This window comes from Manacus candei, unplaced genomic scaffold (genome assembly GCF_025592945.1).
Source record: "Manacus candei isolate 608988 ecotype Guabito, Panama unplaced genomic scaffold, ASM2559294v1 h1tg000066l, whole genome shotgun sequence".
In the NCBI taxonomy this organism is placed as follows: domain Eukaryota; kingdom Metazoa; phylum Chordata; class Aves; order Passeriformes; family Pipridae; genus Manacus; species Manacus candei.
Genome location: NW_026138114.1, coordinates 213,280 through 231,557, shown reverse-complemented (window position 1 = coordinate 231,557; position 18,278 = coordinate 213,280). Strand labels below are relative to the sequence as shown.

At 68.2% G+C, this 18,278-nt stretch overlaps 2 protein-coding genes, 1 long non-coding RNA gene and 1 other non-coding gene across 53 annotated transcripts in view; 1 reads left to right on the top strand and 3 right to left on the bottom strand.

Annotated features, from left to right (window-relative positions):
* SCAP (SREBF chaperone) overlaps window positions 1-3,395 on the top strand; it is a 50,199-nt gene extending 46,804 nt beyond the window's left edge. For all 49 annotated transcript variants that reach the window (XM_051806059.1, XM_051806065.1, XM_051806087.1 and 46 more), the window contains 3 exons: window positions 465-545; window positions 1,511-1,717; window positions 2,130-3,395. In XM_051806059.1, the coding sequence (XP_051662019.1) occupies window positions 465-545; window positions 1,511-1,717; window positions 2,130-2,375 (534 nt within the window). In that variant the 3' untranslated portion in view covers window positions 2,376-3,395. The remainder of the gene's footprint in view (window positions 1-464; window positions 546-1,510; window positions 1,718-2,129) is intronic.
* Window positions 3,352-15,638, bottom strand: PTPN23 (protein tyrosine phosphatase non-receptor type 23). The gene is made up of 25 exons (XM_051806054.1): window positions 15,420-15,638; window positions 14,337-14,411; window positions 14,132-14,259; window positions 13,594-13,670; window positions 13,450-13,499; window positions 12,775-12,906; window positions 12,359-12,439; window positions 11,785-11,916; window positions 11,621-11,668; window positions 11,315-11,371; window positions 11,047-11,105; window positions 10,701-10,780; window positions 9,789-9,903; window positions 9,472-9,537; window positions 9,160-9,305; window positions 8,542-8,850; window positions 7,991-8,145; window positions 7,761-7,912; window positions 7,380-7,559; window positions 5,233-7,222; window positions 4,883-5,064; window positions 4,600-4,704; window positions 4,380-4,518; window positions 4,181-4,294; window positions 3,352-4,092 (listed from the first exon to the last, which is right to left on the bottom strand). Exons 1-25 carry the CDS (start codon window positions 15,501-15,503, stop codon window positions 3,547-3,549), a joined length of 5,202 nt encoding a protein of 1,733 aa, XP_051662014.1. The 5' UTR covers window positions 15,504-15,638; the 3' UTR covers window positions 3,352-3,546.
* Window positions 15,639-15,987: 349 nt separating this feature from the next.
* LOC127479348 (uncharacterized) lies at window positions 15,988-18,195 on the bottom strand. Of its 2 annotated transcripts, XR_007907531.1 has the most exons (4): window positions 18,074-18,195; window positions 17,457-17,661; window positions 16,577-16,967; window positions 15,988-16,446 (listed from the first exon to the last, which is right to left on the bottom strand). It is a non-coding gene; the product is annotated as an uncharacterized LOC127479348 (long non-coding RNA). The 2 variants fall into 2 exon arrangements; XR_007907530.1 differs by lacking the exon at window positions 15,988-16,446 and having other exon boundaries at window positions 16,606-16,967; window positions 17,947-18,084.
* LOC127479359 (small nucleolar RNA SNORA9) lies at window positions 17,754-17,882 on the bottom strand. Its single transcript, XR_007907541.1, has one exon. It is a non-coding gene; the product is annotated as a small nucleolar RNA SNORA9 (small nucleolar RNA).
* Window positions 18,196-18,278: the final 83 nt, after the last annotated feature.

Genomic DNA, 18,278 nt, shown 5'->3' with positions numbered 1-18,278 from the left:
CCCCAGAACTGCCCCCAGGACTGGAGGTGCCTCAGCAGTGCCCTGGGCCGGTGGCTACACTATGGTGACACAGGCCAGGTGCCACTGCCCTCCTGCCCACCTGTCCAGCCACTGTCACCAGCACCCCCAGGGCCTTTTCCAGCTTTCCAGACACTGCCAGTCCTGGAGCTGCAGAGGATTGCTGTGACTCAACACAAATATCAGGGTCTCTGTTCCGGGGTGTCCCGCTTCCTCTCCCCATCTCCTTCAGCCCTGCACGTCCCTGCCCTGCCCTGTCACCTCCCGACAGCCGTGACCTCCCCCTGCCCTGGCAGCACCATCCCGAGGGCTCTGGAATCACTGCCAGGCTCTGGCTCTGCTGGGACAGGGATCAGGTGGATCTGCTGGGTCATGGGGAGCTCAGGTGGCACCACCCACACCCTCAGTGGCTGCCCCAGAGCCCTCACCTGCCTGTCCTGCCCCAGGTGTTCCGGCTGGAGGACTCCTGCTGCCTCTTCACCCTGCAGGGCCACTCGGGAGCCATCACAGCCGTGTACATGGACCAGGTACGGGGGTGGGGGACCAGCCCTGAGCTCATCCTGAGACTGTCCTTGAAACCATCCCTGACCCAGCCCTGAGAGCATCCCTGAGAGCATCCCTGACCCATCCCTGAGCTTATCCCTGAGAGCATCCCTGAGAGCGTTCCTGACCCATCCCTGACCATCCCTGAGAGCGTTCCTGACCCAGCCCTGAGCTTATCCCTGAGAGCATTCCTGACCCAGCCCTGACCCATTCCTGACCCTCCCGAGAGCATCCCTGAGCTCATCCTGAGACCGTCCTTGAAACCATCCCTGAGGCCACCCCTGAGCCACCAGCTCAGCCAGAGGGACTCACCTGGACCCCTCCATCCCTTGCTGTGTCCTCACAGGCTGAGCCAGAGTTTCCCCCCCGGTCACTGTGAGCTCAGTGATCCCTTTACCTGCAGATCTCCTGCCTCCCTGCCCTGTTGGAGCAGGGAACCCCTGTTCCTGCACTGCCAGGCCAGGGGGTGAGCAGGGCTGAAACGGGGCCTGAGCCCCTGAGGAGGGTCTGCCCCCACCCCCCAGAAAGAGGAGGGGGAGCCCCCCCTGTGCTGTCCAGCCCTGTGTAAATGAACTCAGGTGTCTGTGCCCCTGGTGGCCTTGGGGGTTTGTCACCCCCAGCCTGCTCGAGCACAGGGACACAGGCAGGGAACCCCCGAGCTGGCAGTTCAGGCTCCCATCCCACATTCCCACGGCCTGCCGCAGCCTGGGAGCGCTGGGAATGCTGCTGTGCAGAGCCAGCTGGGAATGCTGGTGTGCAGAGCCAGCTGGGAATGCTGCTGTGCAGAGCCAGCTGGGAATGCTGCTGTGCAGAGCCAGCTGGGAATGCTGGTGTGCAGAGCCAGCTGGGAATGCTGGTGTGCAGAGCCAGCTGGGAATGCTGCTGTGCAGAGCCAGCCCGGGCACCGTGCCCTCCCTCGGGGTCCTGACCCAGCCCGGTGTCCCTGCAGACCATGGTGCTGGCGAGCGGTGGCCAGGACGGGGCCATCTGCCTGTGGGACGTGCTGACGGGCAGCCGGGTGGGCCACATGTTCGCCCACCGCGGGGACGTCACGTCCCTGACCTGCACCACGTCCTGCGTCATCAGCAGCGGCCTGGACGACGTCATCAGCATCTGGGACCGCAGCTCGGGCACCAAGCTCTACTCCATCCAGCAGGTGGGCCTGGGGGCATGGGGAGGGACAGCGGGGAACTGGTGGGGCTGGAAAAGCCCTCTGAGACCGTCGAGTCCAACTGCCCCCCAGCACTGCCAAGGCCACCACTGACCATGTCCCCAAGTGCCACATCCACAGGGCTTTGAAATCCCTCCGGGGATGGGGACTCCACCCCTGCACTGGGCAGCTGTGCCAGGGCTGGACAGCCCTTCCCATGAGGAATTTTCCCAATATCAACCAAAACGTTCCCTGACACAACCTGAGGGCATTTCCTCTTGTCCTGTCCCTTGTTCTCCAGGAGCAGAGCTCTGCCCCATTCCCAGCCCCCAGGGCTCAGCTCTCCCCATCCCAGAAGCAGGGCTCAGCTCTCTCCCATGCCAGGCCTGTGGCTCAGCTCCCTGCCCGTCCCCCACAGGAGCTGGGCTGTGGTGCCAGCCTGGGCGTCATCTCGGACAGCGTGCTGGTGACGGGGGGCCAGGGCTGCGTGTCCTTCTGGGACATCGGCTACGGGGACCTGCTGCAGACCGTGTACCTGGGCAAGAGCAACGAGGCGCAGCCGGCGCGGCAGATCCTGGTGCTGGACAACGCCGCCATCGTCTGCAACTTCGGCAGCGAGCTCAGCCTGCTCTACGTGCCCTCCGTGCTCGAGAAGTTGGACTGAGCAGGAGCGGGGCAGGCGGGACCGAGGGGGCTCGGCCCGAGGGGACGGGACGGCGGCTCCATCGCTCCGGCCGTGCCTCCGGCGCCTCCCCACCTCAGACACCCGGCAGGGCCCCGCCTTCCTGCTCCTCTCCCTGTCCCAGCACCTTCCCTGCCGTCCCGGGGGCTCCCAGGGATGGTACAGAGGGACACAGGGTAGGGCAGGGGGGAACAGTGGTGGTGGCTCCCAGCGCTGACCTGCCAGGGCACGGAACAGCCCCCGGAGAGCCCCGGGGGCAGCGGGGAGAGGGCCGGGACCGACCCCCCGGGCGTGGCTCAGCCCCCACGTGCCTTAGGGCGTGGCAGGGCCCCCCCAGCCCCACCCCGGCCACAGCAGCCCTGCCCTATTTATTTATATGCTGTAAATAGTTATTATTTATTGGGGCAGGGGGGCACGGGGGGCCAGCACCCCCCTCACCCTGGCACAGCCGCCCTGCCTGGTTTCTCCTGCACCCCGTTTGCAGCAATAGCACCTTCCTCCTCCTCCTCCTCCTGCTGCGGGGCCAGAGGAGGCTTTTCTCAGGTTGGGAGGGGCGGGAGCCTCGCCCACGCTCCTGCAGGTGCTGGGGAGGGACCCCCGGGCGGGGGGAGCACCCGAGGGACCCCTGAGTGGGACCAACCATGGGCAGGCACCACCCCGGGCACGGGGCTGCCCCCAGAGCCCCCCACCCTCTGCGGGCCGGGGGCTGCACTGCCCTCCCGCTGCACTACAGGCCCCGCTGCAGCCCCTCCCCAGGCCGGGGGTCCCCGCCCGTCCTGCCGTGCCCCCGAACGCCGATGACGCCTGTTCTGACCCCCGGTGATTGTAGAGGCGGTGCCGGCCCGGCACGGGGGCCCTGCAGCCCCGGGGCCCCGCGGGCCCCCCCGGCCGGCCCCGCGGGTGGCCTTCGCCCAGCTGTACCTTTGTGCCGTACAGGGGACGCTTTTTGTACCGACTGTTTTATAACTGTGCGAGAACGCCCATTAAACGGAACTAACCCGAGCCTGGCTGAGCCCCCCGGGCACAGCCCCCGCCCGCAGCAGCACCAGCGCCCGGCCGATAAACTCGCTTTATTTTAGTAGCAAAGAGCTGAAAAAGTCAGTTCTACCTGGAGTCAAAGTGGAGCTGGGGGGGCCGGGGGGCCCCGCCCCCCTCACGCCTTGTTGAGTGTCCAGAGGGGGTCGAGCATGCTCAGGGGGTCGTCGCTGGGCCGGGGCCCGCGGAGCCCCTCGCCCGGCTGCGCCTGCAGGAAGTTCTGCTTGTTCATGCGCTGTTTGCCCTTCAGGGAGGCGTCCAGGCTGAAGGCTTCGGGCGTGAGCGAGGCCAGCAGCTCCAGCGAGGAGGAGGAGGAGGCAGGGGGGGCGGCGGGGGGCTCTAGTGGCCCCCCCGGCCCCTCGGGGCTCTCCCCCACGTGGTTGCTGCTCTCGGCGTCACCCTGTGCCTCGGGGAGGGGCGGCCCCGGGGCGGGGGGCTCGGGCAGGGGGGCACCCACACCGTCCACGACACCGTCGGGAAGCACTGGGGGCACCTCGGGGTCCGTGGGGTCCGGAGGGGAGGTGGGATCCGCCCCCCAGCTCCCCCCGGGCTCTGTGCTGGGCCCCCCCGGTTTGATGCTGAGCTTGGCGATGGTGGCCTGGATGGAGCTGATGGGAACGTCCCCCCCCAGCACCAGGTCCTGGGGGTCCTGCTGGAAGTAGAGCTGGGGGAGAGCAGCCCCGTGAGCCCAGGGGTGGCAGAGCCCCCCCAGCCCCCCCGGTACTCCCCCCGGTACTCCCCCCCGTACCCACCTTGGGTGAGGTGCTGTTGGGGGGCTTGGGCAGCGTGGGGGTCCCCACGCCGTGGCGCAGCAGCACCTGCTCCACGTGGAGCAGGACGGCCTCGAAACAGAACTTGAGGTGCAGCTGCAGGGCAGAGGGACACGGTGAGAGCCCGGGGGGCTGCAGCTCCTGCCCCCAGCCCCCGAGGGGCTGCAGCCCTGCCCGGTACCTTCTCCTGCAGCATGTGCTTGCGCTGCTGCCGCATGCGCCTCACCAGCTGCGGCAGGTCCGGGATGCCCTTCCCGGCCTCCACCTCCTGCACGGCCGCGTACAGGAGGCAGAAAGCCCCCGTGCGACCCACGCCGGAGCTGTGGAGAGACCCCCGGCTGTGACACCCTGAGGGACGAGGGGGGACCCCACCCCGCCCCGGGAGCGCCGTCCCCGCTCACCTGCAGTGCACCACGACGGGCGTGTGGAGCGGGCGCTGGTGCAGGTAGTGCCCGTGCACCTCCTGGATGAAGCGCAGGAGGCTCCCCTTGCTGTCGGGCAGGCCCCTGCATTGGGGGGGACACTCACTGGGGAGTCCCTGCACTCAGCCCCCCCAGGAGGTGTCAGGGCTGCCCAAACACCGTCCCACACTCAGAGCTCTGGTCCCACAGCCCCCCAGCAGATCAGGCCTCCCAGGCCCTCCCCTGCAACGCCCCCAGCCCCCCTTGCCCGCCCGTTCCGTACAGCTCAGGCCAGGAGGTGAACTGGAGGTGGGCCACGGTGCGTTTGAGGCTCTGGTCGCGGTACTGCAGCGTCAGCATCCGCTCCACGTGCGTGGGGGTCACCCGCAGGCTGGTCAGCACCAGGGTCAGGGGGCCGTGAGCCACGGGCTGGCCCCGCTCCGACGGGAAGTACCGTAGCACCTTCTGCCGGGGGACGGGCGTCAGGACACCCTGCCGGGGCCGCTCCCCCCTCCGAGCCCCCCGGTGCCACCCGTGAGCAGCACAAGGGCGAGGGGCAGCAGGCAGGGTGTCCCAGCCCCGGGGAACCCGCCCCGGCCGCCCCCGCTGTCCCTCACCCGGGACAGGACGCACCTTGTCCAGCTCCTGCTCGGACACCAGCATGACGACCACGGAGACCTTCTGCTCGTAGATCATGAGCCAGAAGTCGGCGGCGGTGCCGAGCAGCGGGGCCTGGGTGGCGATGAGTGCGGGGCAGTACGGGGACAGGTCCTCCACGCGGCTGGCGTTGATGTAGTCGTCCTTGCCCGAGCACAGCACGACGCGGTTGCGGTCGTAGGGCATGATGTCCTGGTGCCGGTTCTTCATGGAGTAGCAGCGGGCGATGGCGATGGAGCGCTGGCGGGCGTCCCGCTCCTGGGCCTCCTGCAGCTCCTTCCAGAGCGCGTCCAGCTCGGAGCCGCCGCCGGGCACGGGCCGCTCCAGCCGCTCGGCCGCGGCCCGGAACCGCTCCAGCTCGGCCCGCAGCCGCTGCACCCGCTCGGGCTCCGCGTACGGGTCCGCCTCGATCACCTGCACGGCCCGCGGCCGCTGCCCCTCCTGCGCGCCCGCCTTGGTGGGCTGCAGCAGCCCCCCGGCCGCCGCCCCGCCGGGCTGGCTCTCGGGGCTGGACGAGAGCAGGTCCGCGGGGCAGGGGCTCTGCCGCGGGAACGGCGCGTCCCCCGGGCCCGGGGGCGGCAGCGCGGGCGGGGGACGGGGCGCCGGGGGCTGCACGGGCAGGGCCGGCACCGGGGAGGGGGCCGGGGACGGCACCAGAAGGCCCTGGACCACCACGGTGCCCGGCACGGGGCTGGGCGGGGGCGCCTGGGCGGGGGCGGGCATGGAGCCGGGGGGCAGCTGAGCGCCGGGGGGGGCCGGGCTGGGGCAGAAGGGCAGCGCGGGGGAGCCGGGGGGCACGGCCGGGAGCCCCCCCAGCGCCGCGGGACCGCCCTGGGCAGGGGCCCTGGGGAAGGGCACGGCCCCCGGGTGCGGGGCGAGCCCGGGCGGGGGCAGCTGGTCCTGCCCCGGGAGCTGGTAGAGCTGGGGGGGCAGCGGGGGCTGCCCGGGGGCGGGGGGGGGCAGCTGCCCCCCGGGACCGGCGAAGGGCTGCTGGGGGAACTGGGCTGGGGGGGCGAGGGGGGGCCGGGGGGGCGGCTGGAAGGGCAGCGGGGCCTGGGCCGAGCCCGGCGGCAGGAACGGCCCCGGGGGGAACTGCTGGGGGGCCTGGGCGGGGGCGAAGGTGTGGGGGGGCTGTGCCGGGGGGAAGGGGTGCGGAGCCGGCGCCACGAAGGGCTGAACCCCTCCCGCGGGGTAGGGGAAGGGGGCCGGGGGTCCCGCCGGGCGCTGGGGGGGCAGGAAGGGGCCCGGGGGTCCCCGCGGAGGGGCGGTGCAGCTGGAGATGGGGGCCTGCACACTGTCCACCGTGGTGGTGGCCGGGCGGGTGCCCGGGGGCTCGGGGCCGCCCACCCCCGGCTGGGCACCCAGGGGAGCTGCCCCCGGGCCGGGGGGGCGGAGCGGGCCGGGGGCCCCCCCGGGCTGGCCCAGGCTGTAGGCGGGGGCGGGCAGGGCCCCGTGCTGGGGGGACGAGCGCGGGGGCAGAACGTGGGGCCCCCCGAAGGCCGGCTGGCCCGGAGCGCGGATCAGGGGGGCGGCCGGGAAGAGCTGGGGCGGGGCCGGGGCCGAGCTGGGCACGGGCCCGGCCGGGGCCGAGGGCTGCAGGAGCTGCCCCGGGGCCCCCCCCGCGGGGGGAAAGGGGCCGGGGGGCCCGGGCAGGCGGTAGTGCCCCGGGAACGGGGGCGTGGGGGCCAGGGGGGGCAGCGGGGCACTGGCCACCCCCCCCGGCGGCACGAAGGGCTCGGGGGGCCGCAGCCCCCCAGCCAGGGCGGCCAGTGCTGGGGGGGGCAACTGTGCCAAGGGCCCGGGCAGCAGCTCCGGGGGGAGGCTCCGCAGCTCCTCGGGCAGGTCCGGCAGCCCCAGGGACCCCAAATCTGCAGCCTCGGAGCCCCCGGGCTCCAGCTCCAGCACCTTCTTCTGCAGGGGGGGCTTGGGGGCCGTGGGCCGGGGGGGCGGCTGCTTCTTCAGCTCCCTGGGGGGGCAGGGGGGGCTCAGGGGGGCTGGGCACTGCCTGCCCACCACCCCCCTCCACGGGCACCGGGAGCCCCGAGCCAGCACGCAGAGCACCCCGAGGCCCTTCCCCCCTCCCGGGGGTCCCAGCAGCCCCCCAGGCTCGGGGCAGCACCCACCTCTCGAGCAGCTGCTGCCGCTGGGCCTGGCTGGCCTGGCACACGGCCCGTGCCCGCTCCAGCAGCTTGGCCGCCTTCCCCTCCAGGTCCGTGTAGAAATCCTTCCCCTCCTGGGACTTCTTCATCAGGTCCTCGTAGGCCTCGTAGGAGGCCACCAGCGTCTGGACGGTGGTGTTCCACCTGGGAAAGGGGCAGGGAGGGGATGGACGACCGGTATAAAGGTTGGGCCCAGTCCAGGCTCCCGGGTGACCCCCAGCTCCCACTGGGATGCACACGGGGGCAGGACAAAGCCGCTGGCACGGCTCCCAGCCCCGGGGTGGGACGGGGGAAGCCAGGGGTGAGCCCAGCCCTGTCGCTGGGCCCTGAGCCCCCCGCACTCACTTGTGCTCCACCTCGGCCAGCCCCTTGCGCACGGCCGCGTACTTGACGTTGGCGTCGGTCAGGGCCTTGAGCACGTTCTCCTGCGCCGCCAGGTTCTGCTCCAGGTACACCTTCAGCTGGTCGTACTTCCTGAGCTGCTCCTCGAAGAGCTTCTGCCGGGACAGGGGAGGGTCCGTGGGGCTCGGGGCGGAGCAGCCCCCGCGGGGGAAGGGGCCCGTCCCCAGCCCCACCTTCATCTCGGAGCGGTCGGTGGTGACCAGCGAGGTGGTGATGTCGTCCTTCTGGATCATCTCCCGCAGCTGCTGCTCCAGGGACATCCGCTGGTCCCGCATCTCCTGCACCTTGGCCAGGATTCGCTTCAGGTTCTGCAGCACCTGTTTGTCGTCTGGGGGTGGGGCAGGGTCAGGGGCAGGGCCGGACCCCGAGGGACCGCACGGAGCCCGAGGGGGTGGATCAGGGCTGGGATCCCCAGGGGTGAGGGGCCACGCCCTGGGACAGCGACCAGGGCTCTGACCCCAAACAAGGCCCCACTTGTCACATTTCCACGGGGACAAGCACCCACCCAGCTCACACGGACGGCGCCAGTGCCCAGGGACACACAGGGACCCCCAGGGGGGTACGGAGGGGACAGCCTTGCCTCCCCCAGCCCAGGGTGGCACATTCAGCCCAGGGGGGCACAGGGAGGGACAGCCCTGCCTCTCCCAGTCCGGGGGGACACATTCAGCCCAGGGAGGCACAGGGAGGGACAGCCCTGCCTCCCCCTGCCGGGGCCAGGCCTCACCTTCGCTCAGGGTGGGGGTGGGCAGCGCGGCCCGGACCTGCTCCAGGGGGCCGCCGAGCAGGCGCAGGTTGCCCAGGTGCAGGTTCATGGCGCGGTGCAGCTCGGTGTTGGTGAAACTGGCCTTCTCGTGCAGCTCCAGGTACTTGGAGCACTCCTTGCTCACCTCGGCCAGCCCCGGGGGGGACCCCGGCGCCGGCGGGACCCGCCCCAGCAGCTCCTGCAGCTTCCGCTCCTGCGCCTCGTCCTCCTCCAGCAGGTCCCGGATCTCCTTCAGCGACGCCTCCACGTCCGTGAAGACCCCGGAGAGCACTGGGGGGACACGGGGAGCGGGGCTGGGACACCCCCCGACTGCTCTGGGCCTGGAGCCAGGCACGGACAACACGGCCTCCCAGGATTAAACCCGGCTGTGGGCAGCCCAGGGCAGGACGTGGCAGCCCAGACACCGGGGTGGTGGGCGCTCCTGGGCACCGACCCCCTCAGGGTCACCCCCCTCCCATCCAGCAGGGATGGGATTCACTTTGGGATTCAGGAATTTATACTGGCAAAGAAGTGGCCGCTGGTGCAGCCGTTCCCCGTGCCCAGCTGTGGGCAGGCAGCAGTGCCACCCCCGTCCCTCACCCTGCATGGACTGGACGAGGTTGCGGACGGTGTCGGGGCGCACGCTGAGGGCAGCACACTTCTCCATCAGCACGGCCGGGATGTGGTTGTACATGTCCAGGTTGTCCACAGTCTCGGGGTCCAGCTGCATGGAGTCCATGAACTGGCTGTGGGGCACAGAGGGGTCCCTGAGGGGTGGCCGTGTCCCCCCTGCCAGAGCCCAGGACCCACAGGGCCCCTGGGGGTGGGAGGGCCCCACCAGTCCCCTCTGCCAGAGCCCAGGACCCACAAGGCCCCTGGGGGTGGGAGGGCCCCACCAGTCCCCTCACGTACTCCAGCACTTCGTTCTTGGCCTCAATCTTGGCCATCACGTCCCGCAGCAGTTTGGCCTTTTCCTCGCTGTGACAGGACAAAACATGCCATGAGTGCAGGGAAACCTGTGCCAGGATTCCTGAGCCCGGGGGTCCCTGGGTCCCCTGAGCCCTGGTCCCCCCTGGGGACTGGCTGGAGCCCTGTCCAGCCCTGGGGGGCCACAGATGGCTGTGACGTTGGTCCCCTGCAGCTCCTCCAGCCTGCAGAGCCCGAGCTGGGACAGGGGGGCCTTGCTGGGACACACACCCCCATCCCACCCCATCCCACCCCAGACACACCTGTACAGGGACGAGGCCTCGTGGGCAGCCATGGGCACCAGCTTGGCAAAGATGTCGGGGCCGGTGACCGCAGGGTCCGTGGGGTTCACGGGCAGAGCCTTCACCAGGGGGGCACCTGCGGGACACAGCCCTGGCTGGGACATCCCACACGGATCCCTGTTCCCAGGGAGCCCCTGGCTGGGACATCCCACACGGATCCCCGTTCCCAGGGAGCCCCTGGCCATGTCCCACACAGATCCCTGTTCCCAGGGAGCCCCTGGCCATGTCCCACACAGATCCCTGTTCCCAGGGAGCCCCTGGCTGGGACATCCCACACGGATCCCCGTTCCCAGGGAGCCCCTGGCTGGGACATCCCACACGGATCCCCGTTCCCAGGGAGCCCCTGGCTGGGACATCCCACATGGATCCCCATTCCCAGGGAGCCCCTGGCTGGGACATCCCACACGGATCCCTGTTCCCAGGGAGCCCCTGGCTGGGACATCCCACACGGATCCCTGTTCCCAGGGAGCCCCTGGCTGGGACTGTCCCACACGGATCCCTGTTCCCAGGGAGCCCCTGGCTGGGATCTCTCCCACACGGATCCCTGTTCCCAGGGAGCCCCTGGCTGGGACATCCCACATGGATCCCTGTTCCCAGGGAGCCCCTGGCCGTGTCCCACACGGATCCCTGTTCCCAGGGAGCCCCCTGGCTGTGTCCCACACGGATCCCTGTTCCCAGGGAGCCCCTGGCTGGGACATCCCACACGGATCCCTGTTCCCAGGGAGCCCCTGGCCGTGTCCCACACAGATCCCTGTTCCCAGGGAGCCCCTGGCTGGGACATCCCACACGGATCCCTGTTCCCAGGGAGCCCCTGGCCGTGTCCCACACAGATCCCTGTTCCCAGGGAGCCCCTGGCCGTGTCCCACTGCCCACCTTTGACGGACTGCAGGGTGTCCAGCGCGGGCACGGCCTCGTGGTAGATGAAGTCGTTGTCCTTCTTGGCAGAATTGTACCTGCAATTGGGAGGTGATGCCTTGTCGGGAGCTGTGGGCAGCATTCCCAGCTCCCTGAGCTCGCTCCCACTGGGATCAGCCCCCCAGGTCTCCCAGGATCACTCCAGCATTCCCACAGCAGCTGTTGTTCATCCCCAGAGCCTGGGGCAGTGCCGAGCTCTGCAATGGGGACACCAGGGAGGCTCCCCAGGCTCCCTGGCCCCCAACATTCCCAATCCCTGGAGAAGGACAGATACACCACCCTGGGGTGCCCCATCCACACTCACTTCCCACCAATCACATCCATGGTGAACCTCAGGGCTTCCTGCACGGTGTCGGGCTGGCCCTGTGGAATTGAGAGCAGGAATCACTGCCAGTGTTCCCAGAGCCTCCCAGGCACCTCCTGCTGCACTCCAGACAGGAATGGAGAGGCCTGGGGGCAGCTGAAGCCTCTTAAAGCCATCCCCATCCTCCCCTTCCCAGCCTTCCCAGCCTGGCAGCCCAGGGCCCAGGTCTAGAGTGGGAAACCCCCAATCCCTGCTCCCAGGAACACACCTTGGCCAGCTTGATGGCTTCGTTGAGCTTATCCAGAGCACTCTGGAAGTAGATGACCTGTGGAGAGAGCAGGCACTGGGATTGGCACGGGAGGAAATGTCCCTGCCCTGCACAGGGACACCAGTCCCTGAGGGTCAGAGCTTCCCAGGGCCTTCCCAGAGCTCCCAGGCACTGGCAGGACACAGGGCACGGGTGAGACACTCATGGATGCCCAACATGCCACCCTCTCCCAAGACACAACCCCCTTCCCAGAACCACGATCCAGAGCCTGGAGTGGATGACGTGGGATGACGTGGCCTCGCTCACCCTCTCCCCAAACTTCTGCTGCTCCTCGGCCTGCTTCCCCATGTGCAGCTGCAGGGAACAGGGAGCAGAGCTGTGTGACTCCAGGGAGAGCTTCGAGAGGGGCAGGAAAAGCCCAGGGATCAGCCCGAGGCGGGGTGGGAGCCCCCCAGCCCCTCCCCACTCACGTGGGCCACGGCAGCAAAGTAGTAGATCTTCATCTGCACCAGCTTCTTCCAGTCCTTCTGGATCTTGCCCAGCAGCGCCGCCGTCTCCGAGTTCTCCAGCGCCCTGCAGGCCTCCTTGTAGTAATCCACCACCTGGGGGGGACAGGGCTGGGCACCCCGGGAACACAGAGCCCAGGGAGCCCCAGCAGGGAGGGCAGGGGGGGCACCGGCCCCCGCCCGGGGATTGGGATCGCCCAGAAAAAGGGTTCCTGTGGGGAACTCAGGGATGTGTCTGGGATCAGAGCCAGGGACTGGGGACAGCACTGGGACACCTGTCCCCATCCAGGCTGCTCCAAGTCCTGTCCAGCCTGGCCTTGGGCACTTCCAGGGATGGGGCAGCCACAGCTTCTCTGGGAAATCCATTCCAGTCCCTCACCTCCCTCACAGCCAAGAATTCCTTCCCAATATCCCCCCCAAATCTCCCCTGTGCCAGGGAGCAGCCATTCCCTGTGTCCTGTCCCTCCAGGCCCTTGCCCAAAGTCCCTCTGCAGTTCCCAATGCCCAGATTGTGCTGGGAGCAGCTCCTGGAGCTCACCTGGGCACTGATCCGGGCCACCAGGAAGCTCTTCCTGTTGTCCAGCATGGACTTCTCCAGGAGACACTCCTGTGCCTGGCCCTGCCAGGGACAAGAGGGGGAATGTTCAGTGTCCCCAACCCTTGGGACACCCCAGAACTCCAGTAGAACCCCCCAGCTCCAGCCCCTTTCCTGAGAGGCACAGGTAATATCAGTCCCAAGGTGTCCAGAGAGTCCAGGAATGTCTCAGAGCCTTCCCTGACTCCCATTGCTCCCCAAAACCTCCTTTCCCCCCTGGAGAGAGCCCAGATCCCACAGACAACTCCCCATGGGACACTGGGATCCCATCTCCACAGACAACTCCCCATGGGACACTGGGATCCCATCTCCCACCCTATGGACACAGGTTGAGGCGTCCCAGTGCCCCCAGTGCCCACCAGCATGAGGTTGATGTTGAGGCTGAGGATCTGGTGGCTCATGTCCACGCTGTAGGAGTGTGGGAAGTGATCCCGCAGGTAGGTGAAGGCACCAGCAGCACACTGGAAGTGGGTGCAGGAAACCTTCATGCCCTGAGGGGATGGAATGGTTTGGGTTGGGAAGGACTTCCCAGATCACGGAGTTCACCCGATCCCAGCACTGCCAAGGCCACCACTGACCATGTCCCCAAGTGCCACATCCACAGGGCTTTGAAACCCCTCCAGGGATGGGGACTCCAACCCTGCCCTGGGCAGCTCTGCCAGGGCTGGACAGCTGTTTCAGGGAAGAAATTTCCCCAGTATCCAACCTGACCCTCCCCTGGCACAGCTGGAGGCCATTCCCTCTCCTCCTGTCCCTTGTCCCCTGGGAGCAGGGCCCAACCTCCCCAGATTCACCCTCCTGTCCCCCTGCAGTCCCCCCTGAGACCCCCTCAGCTGCTCCTGGTGCTCCAGCCCCTTCCCCAATTCCCTTCCCTTCCCTGGACATGCTCCAGCTCCTCCATGACCTGTTCCCAGAGCCCCAAACCTGCCCCCATGATTGCAGGTGTGCCCTCCTAGCTCCCAGCACAGGGACAGCCCCTGCCCTGTCACAGCCCCGTGGGGCAGAGCTGTCTCTGGGCTCTCTGGGGCCGTTACCTCCTCAGACACTCTCTTGTCCATGGCTCCCAGCATGGAATGCAGTGCTCCTGTGGGGACAGGGCAGGCTCAGTGGGGCAGAGACCCCCCAGTAGCCCCGGGAATGGAGCAGGGAGGTCCAATCCATGGGGTCCCGTTCCTCACCCAGGTTGTAGAGAACGCAGGCCTGCTCATACTTGATGTCCTCATGTGTCACCACCTTCCCCGAGAAGATCTCGGTCCTGGGGGAAAAGGGGGTCCCAGGACAGGGAACAATTAGGGATTCTCCCAGAAGCAGGATGTGTCAGGAGCCCTGTTCCCCACGGGTCCCTGGGAACCCCCTGTGCAGGACACTGCTCCCCAAAAGTTCCCTGGGATCCCCCCTTCCACCCTGGGGCAGGACACTGATCCTTGAGGGGTCCCCAGGACCTCCCTGTGCCAGGAGCCCATTCCCTAAGGGGTCCTCCAGAGCCCCCCTGTGCCTCCCTGGCACAGCATCCCATTTCCCAGAGGTTCCCACTGTACTGCCCTGGGGCAGAACCCCATCCCCTAAGGGGTCCCCAGGACTCCCCTGTGCCAGGACCCCATTCCCCGAGGGCTCCCAGGACCTCCCTGTGCCACCCCAGGGCAGGACACGGTTCCCCAGGGGTCCCTGGGATGCTCCTGTGCCAGGACAGCCCCCCTTCCCCGGGGTTCCCCTCACCAGGTGACGGGCACGGCGGCGTCCTGCCCCGCTCCCATGGGAATGCGGCTCTGCAGGAAGTGCAGCTGGCCCAGGTACTTCCGCAGGGTGCTGCAGCCCTCGAAGTCCCTGGGAACGCTGACGGCGCTCTGGGAACACGGGGCGGGGTGAGGGGGGGTCGGCAGAGCCCCCCCCGAGGGCCCCCCCCGGGCAGGTCCCCCCTCACCTGCCGGAGCAGCTCCAGCTTCCGCAGCTCCTCGTTGTAGTTCTCGGGGTTCTCCCCGTAATTCTTCAGGACAAACTGCGGGACGGGAGGGGGGTGAGGGGCCCGGAGACCCCCGGGGGGGCCAGCGGGGGTGGGGGACCCCGGGCTGGGCCAGGGGGGCTCGGGGATGAAAACGCTCCGACCCCCCGAGGGACGAGTTCCATCCCCGCGGGCAAGGGAGGGAATCCGGGAATTGCTGAGGTTGGAAAAGGAAGTTGCGGGAAGGGAGAAGGTCCCCCCGACCCCCGCAGGTGAGGCAGGCTGGGGACACTCCCAGGGCCACCTGCGCCCTGTGTGCCCCCCCTCAAACTGAGGGGAGTGAGGCAAACACGGGGGGAACCTCCCCATCCCCCTGCCCTTCCAGGAATCCCGGCACGGGGAGCGCCGGCAGGGGCGGGGTTTGTTTACACTCGTCATTAAGGGATTAATTACTCAGGTCCCCATGGGGGTGACAGGGCCGGCCCCCCCAGACCTCGGGGGGCTCCGGGAAGGGGGGAACCCCCCGCCCTCGTGTCACCTCCTCCCCGCCCGTCCCACCCCGCAGCCCCCCGAGGGTCCCCAGCGGCCCCGCCCCGGTCCCCCCTCTCCGGAACCCCCCGAGCCGCTGCGCTGACCCACGGCCCCCCCGCTTCACCTCCCCGCTGCCCCAGGGACCCCCAAACCGACCCCCCCCGGCTTTGCCCTTCCCTGGGCACCCCCGAGCCTCACAGACCCCAAACACTGCCCCGAGCCTCCCAGACCCCAAAACCCCCTGAGCTCACAGACCCCAAAGACCCCCAGAGCCCCCTGCCCCAGTCTCCAACCCTCCCTCCGTCCCAGACCCCCGGTGCCCTCCCGAGTCTCACAGACCCCAACCCCGCTCCCAGACGCCCACCCCACTCTCCAAGCCCTCCCCTCCCTCCCAGACCCCAAACGACCCCCCAGAGCCTCACGGACCCCAAACTCGCCACGGAGCCGTGACCCCCCAGCCCACGGCCCCCGCTCCCCCTGCCAGCCCCGCCCGTCCCCTCCCCTCCCACGCCCCTCAGGCCCCCCCGAGCCCACCTTCTTGACGGCGGCGTTGAAGGCGAACTCCCCAGCCTCCTTGAGGTCGAGCCAGATCATGGGCATGCGGGGCACGGCCTCCATGGCGGCCCGGCCGCTCCGGCCCCGCTCCCGGTGATCCCACTGATCCCGCTGATCCCGATCCCGGCCCGCCGGAACCGCGCGGGGCCTCACGGGACACCGAGTCCGCGCGACACTTCCGGCGCCGTTCCCATGGCGACGCCCCGCCCACCGTCGGGACCACGCCCAATCAGGGCAGGACAATAGCTGTTGCCATGGCGACGCAGCCCACGCTGATAGGCTGAAGCGGGTGTAACCATGGTGACACCTCCGGTGCTGATTGGAGGAGACAGGTGTAACCATGGCGACGCCCCGGGCGCTGATTGGAGGAGACTAGTGTTGTCATACGAAGCTCCGCCCCCGGACAAGAGGGGCGGCTGCCATGGCAACCCCCGGTACCAGGCCCTGTCAAACCCTCCCCGCATGGGCGCCATTAATTACCCTGTTAATTACCCCATTAATTACCCCTTTCCTCACCTCCCGCGACGCATATTGAGGCCTCCAGGACCCCTCGGTGGTCCGGGGGATGCCCCATCCTCTCCCCAGGCCTTTTCCAACAATGTGGAACAATCACAAAAACGGAGTTTTTACCCTACACCATTCCATTCATTTATTGAACTCGTTAATTGGATTATTCGATCCATTAATTAACTGACCCATTAATTTATATGCCCCATTAACTGAATCACTTGGCCCATTAATTGAATTATTCCATCCATTAACTGAAGGATTTGATGAGCTCTGGCACAGGAGCAGCCCCTCGAGAGCTTTCCAGATCCCAGAGGGACTGGAGCCATCTTCTTCCAGCTGGGAAAACTCACTCTGCACCCAGTTTTCCCAGCCCACTTGTCCTGGTTTTTCAGGCATGGGGACACCAGGATGTGGGCACAGGGCCCTGGGGCCATCGGGATTCAGGGATACTGGGACACTGGGCCTCAGGGACACTGGGCTGCAGGGACATCAGGACCTGGGACACAGAGACAGTGAGTCCAGGTGACCCTAGGCCTGTCAGGGACATGGGGACACAGGGAAGGTCCTTGCTCCCTGGGAATCCCCATTCCAGCACCTGGAGCCCCTCCCTCCAGTCCCATTTTAACCTAAAACAGAAGGAGACAAAGGCTCTCAATTGTCAATTGGAAAAATCATGGTTTCACGTTTAATTCCCTGGTTCTGGTGCAGCTGGATCCACGTTCTCCCACAGGGAAAGTGCCACGTTGCCCCAGCTGCTCCTCCATCCAGGTCTGCAGGATAAATCCCTGTGGGACGAGGGCGCTGGCACGGGGAGGGTGGTGCAGGTGACAAGGTGACCACCCTCCCCTGGACAGGGGGTGACACCAGATGGACCTCCGGGGATGGGAAGTGTCCCAGATCAGCATTCCTGGGGGATTCCAGCTTTAATTAACTACGGCTGGGTTAATTACGGTGACAGAAGCACTGCACCCACTTCCTGGGCCTTCCTAAATCCCTCTGGATCGCTGGAGCAGGAGCCTGGAATGGAAAGGGCAGGAAGGTCACTGGCCCTGCCTGAGGGTTCCAGGGGTTCCCCCCCTATCCCCCTGGATCAGTGTGTCCGGGGGTTCCATGACCACTCCCGGGAAGCGCCGGGAGAGGCCTCAAACGTTCCCAGTGTACTCTGGCAGCACTGCAGGAATGGCAGAGGCCACACCAGGCCCCCCCACGCTGGAGCCTGCGGCGGGAGGGGCTGTGGGATCCCGGACACGGCCAATCCCAGGCTCTCCAGAACCACGGGAAGCTCCAGGAAGGCACGGCCGGAGCAAGGGGTGACACGAGGACAGGCTGGGAACGCAGCCCCACAGCCCACGGGGTCACCGGGAGGGTCCCAGTAGCCAACCCCCCCCCAAGCATTCCCGTGGGATCCCAGCCCCGGGGACTCCCTGGGCAGCCGGGGCGGGGCTGCCCCGGTAATTCCAGGGAATGAGGGAATTACCAGGATGGGGCAGAGCAGCGACAGCTCACCTGGACACGTGGTGACTCCGGAGAAATCCTGCCGGAGGGAGGGCTGGGTCCCGCGTCCCCCCACAGGAGGGGCTGAGCCCTCGGTAGCGTTAATTAGGTAGCATTAATTAACCACAAGAAGGCCAGTTTCGGTGATAGGTCCTCTGAATCCACCTCCTCCTTCCCGTTGGCTTCCTCGACGGGGCTGGATCCCCAGAGCGGGAGCCTGGAACGGGAAAGTGCAGGAATGTCCCCGGCCCTGCCTGGGGGTTCCAGGGCTCCCCCGGTGTCCCCCCCCAGATCCCTCCCGGGCCCTGGGGGTGTCCGGGGGTTCCATAACCGCCCCCGGGAAGCGCCGGGAGAGGCCTCAAACGGCCCCGGGATACTCTAGCAGCGCTGCAGGAATGGCGGGGGCCACGCCAGGCCCCGCCATGCTGGAGCCTGCGGCAGGAAACCGCTCCCGATCCCGCCGGATCCCCCCGCCGCCCTTCCGAGCGTGCGCCGCGCCTACCGCCCCTCACGGCCCGGTGCGGGGGAGGCGCCGTGCGCCGCGGGGGCCGCCCCGGGGAGCCCTCGGTGCCCCCGGGGCGCGGATGCGGGCGGATGTCGCCGGGTGCCCCAGGCCGCTCTCCCCTCACCTCCCGCCGCCGCCATGGCCGAGACAACGCGCGCGCCGGCTCTGACGTCACCGCGACGCGACGCGCGGCGGCGCCACATGGCAGCAGGAGGTGGGCGTGGTCACAAGGAGGCGGGACCTGAGAGCCGTGGGCGTGGCTACAAATTCGGCATCGCAACTGGGGGCGGGGTTACAATGGGGCGCGGTGTCTGTGTGGTGGGCGTGGC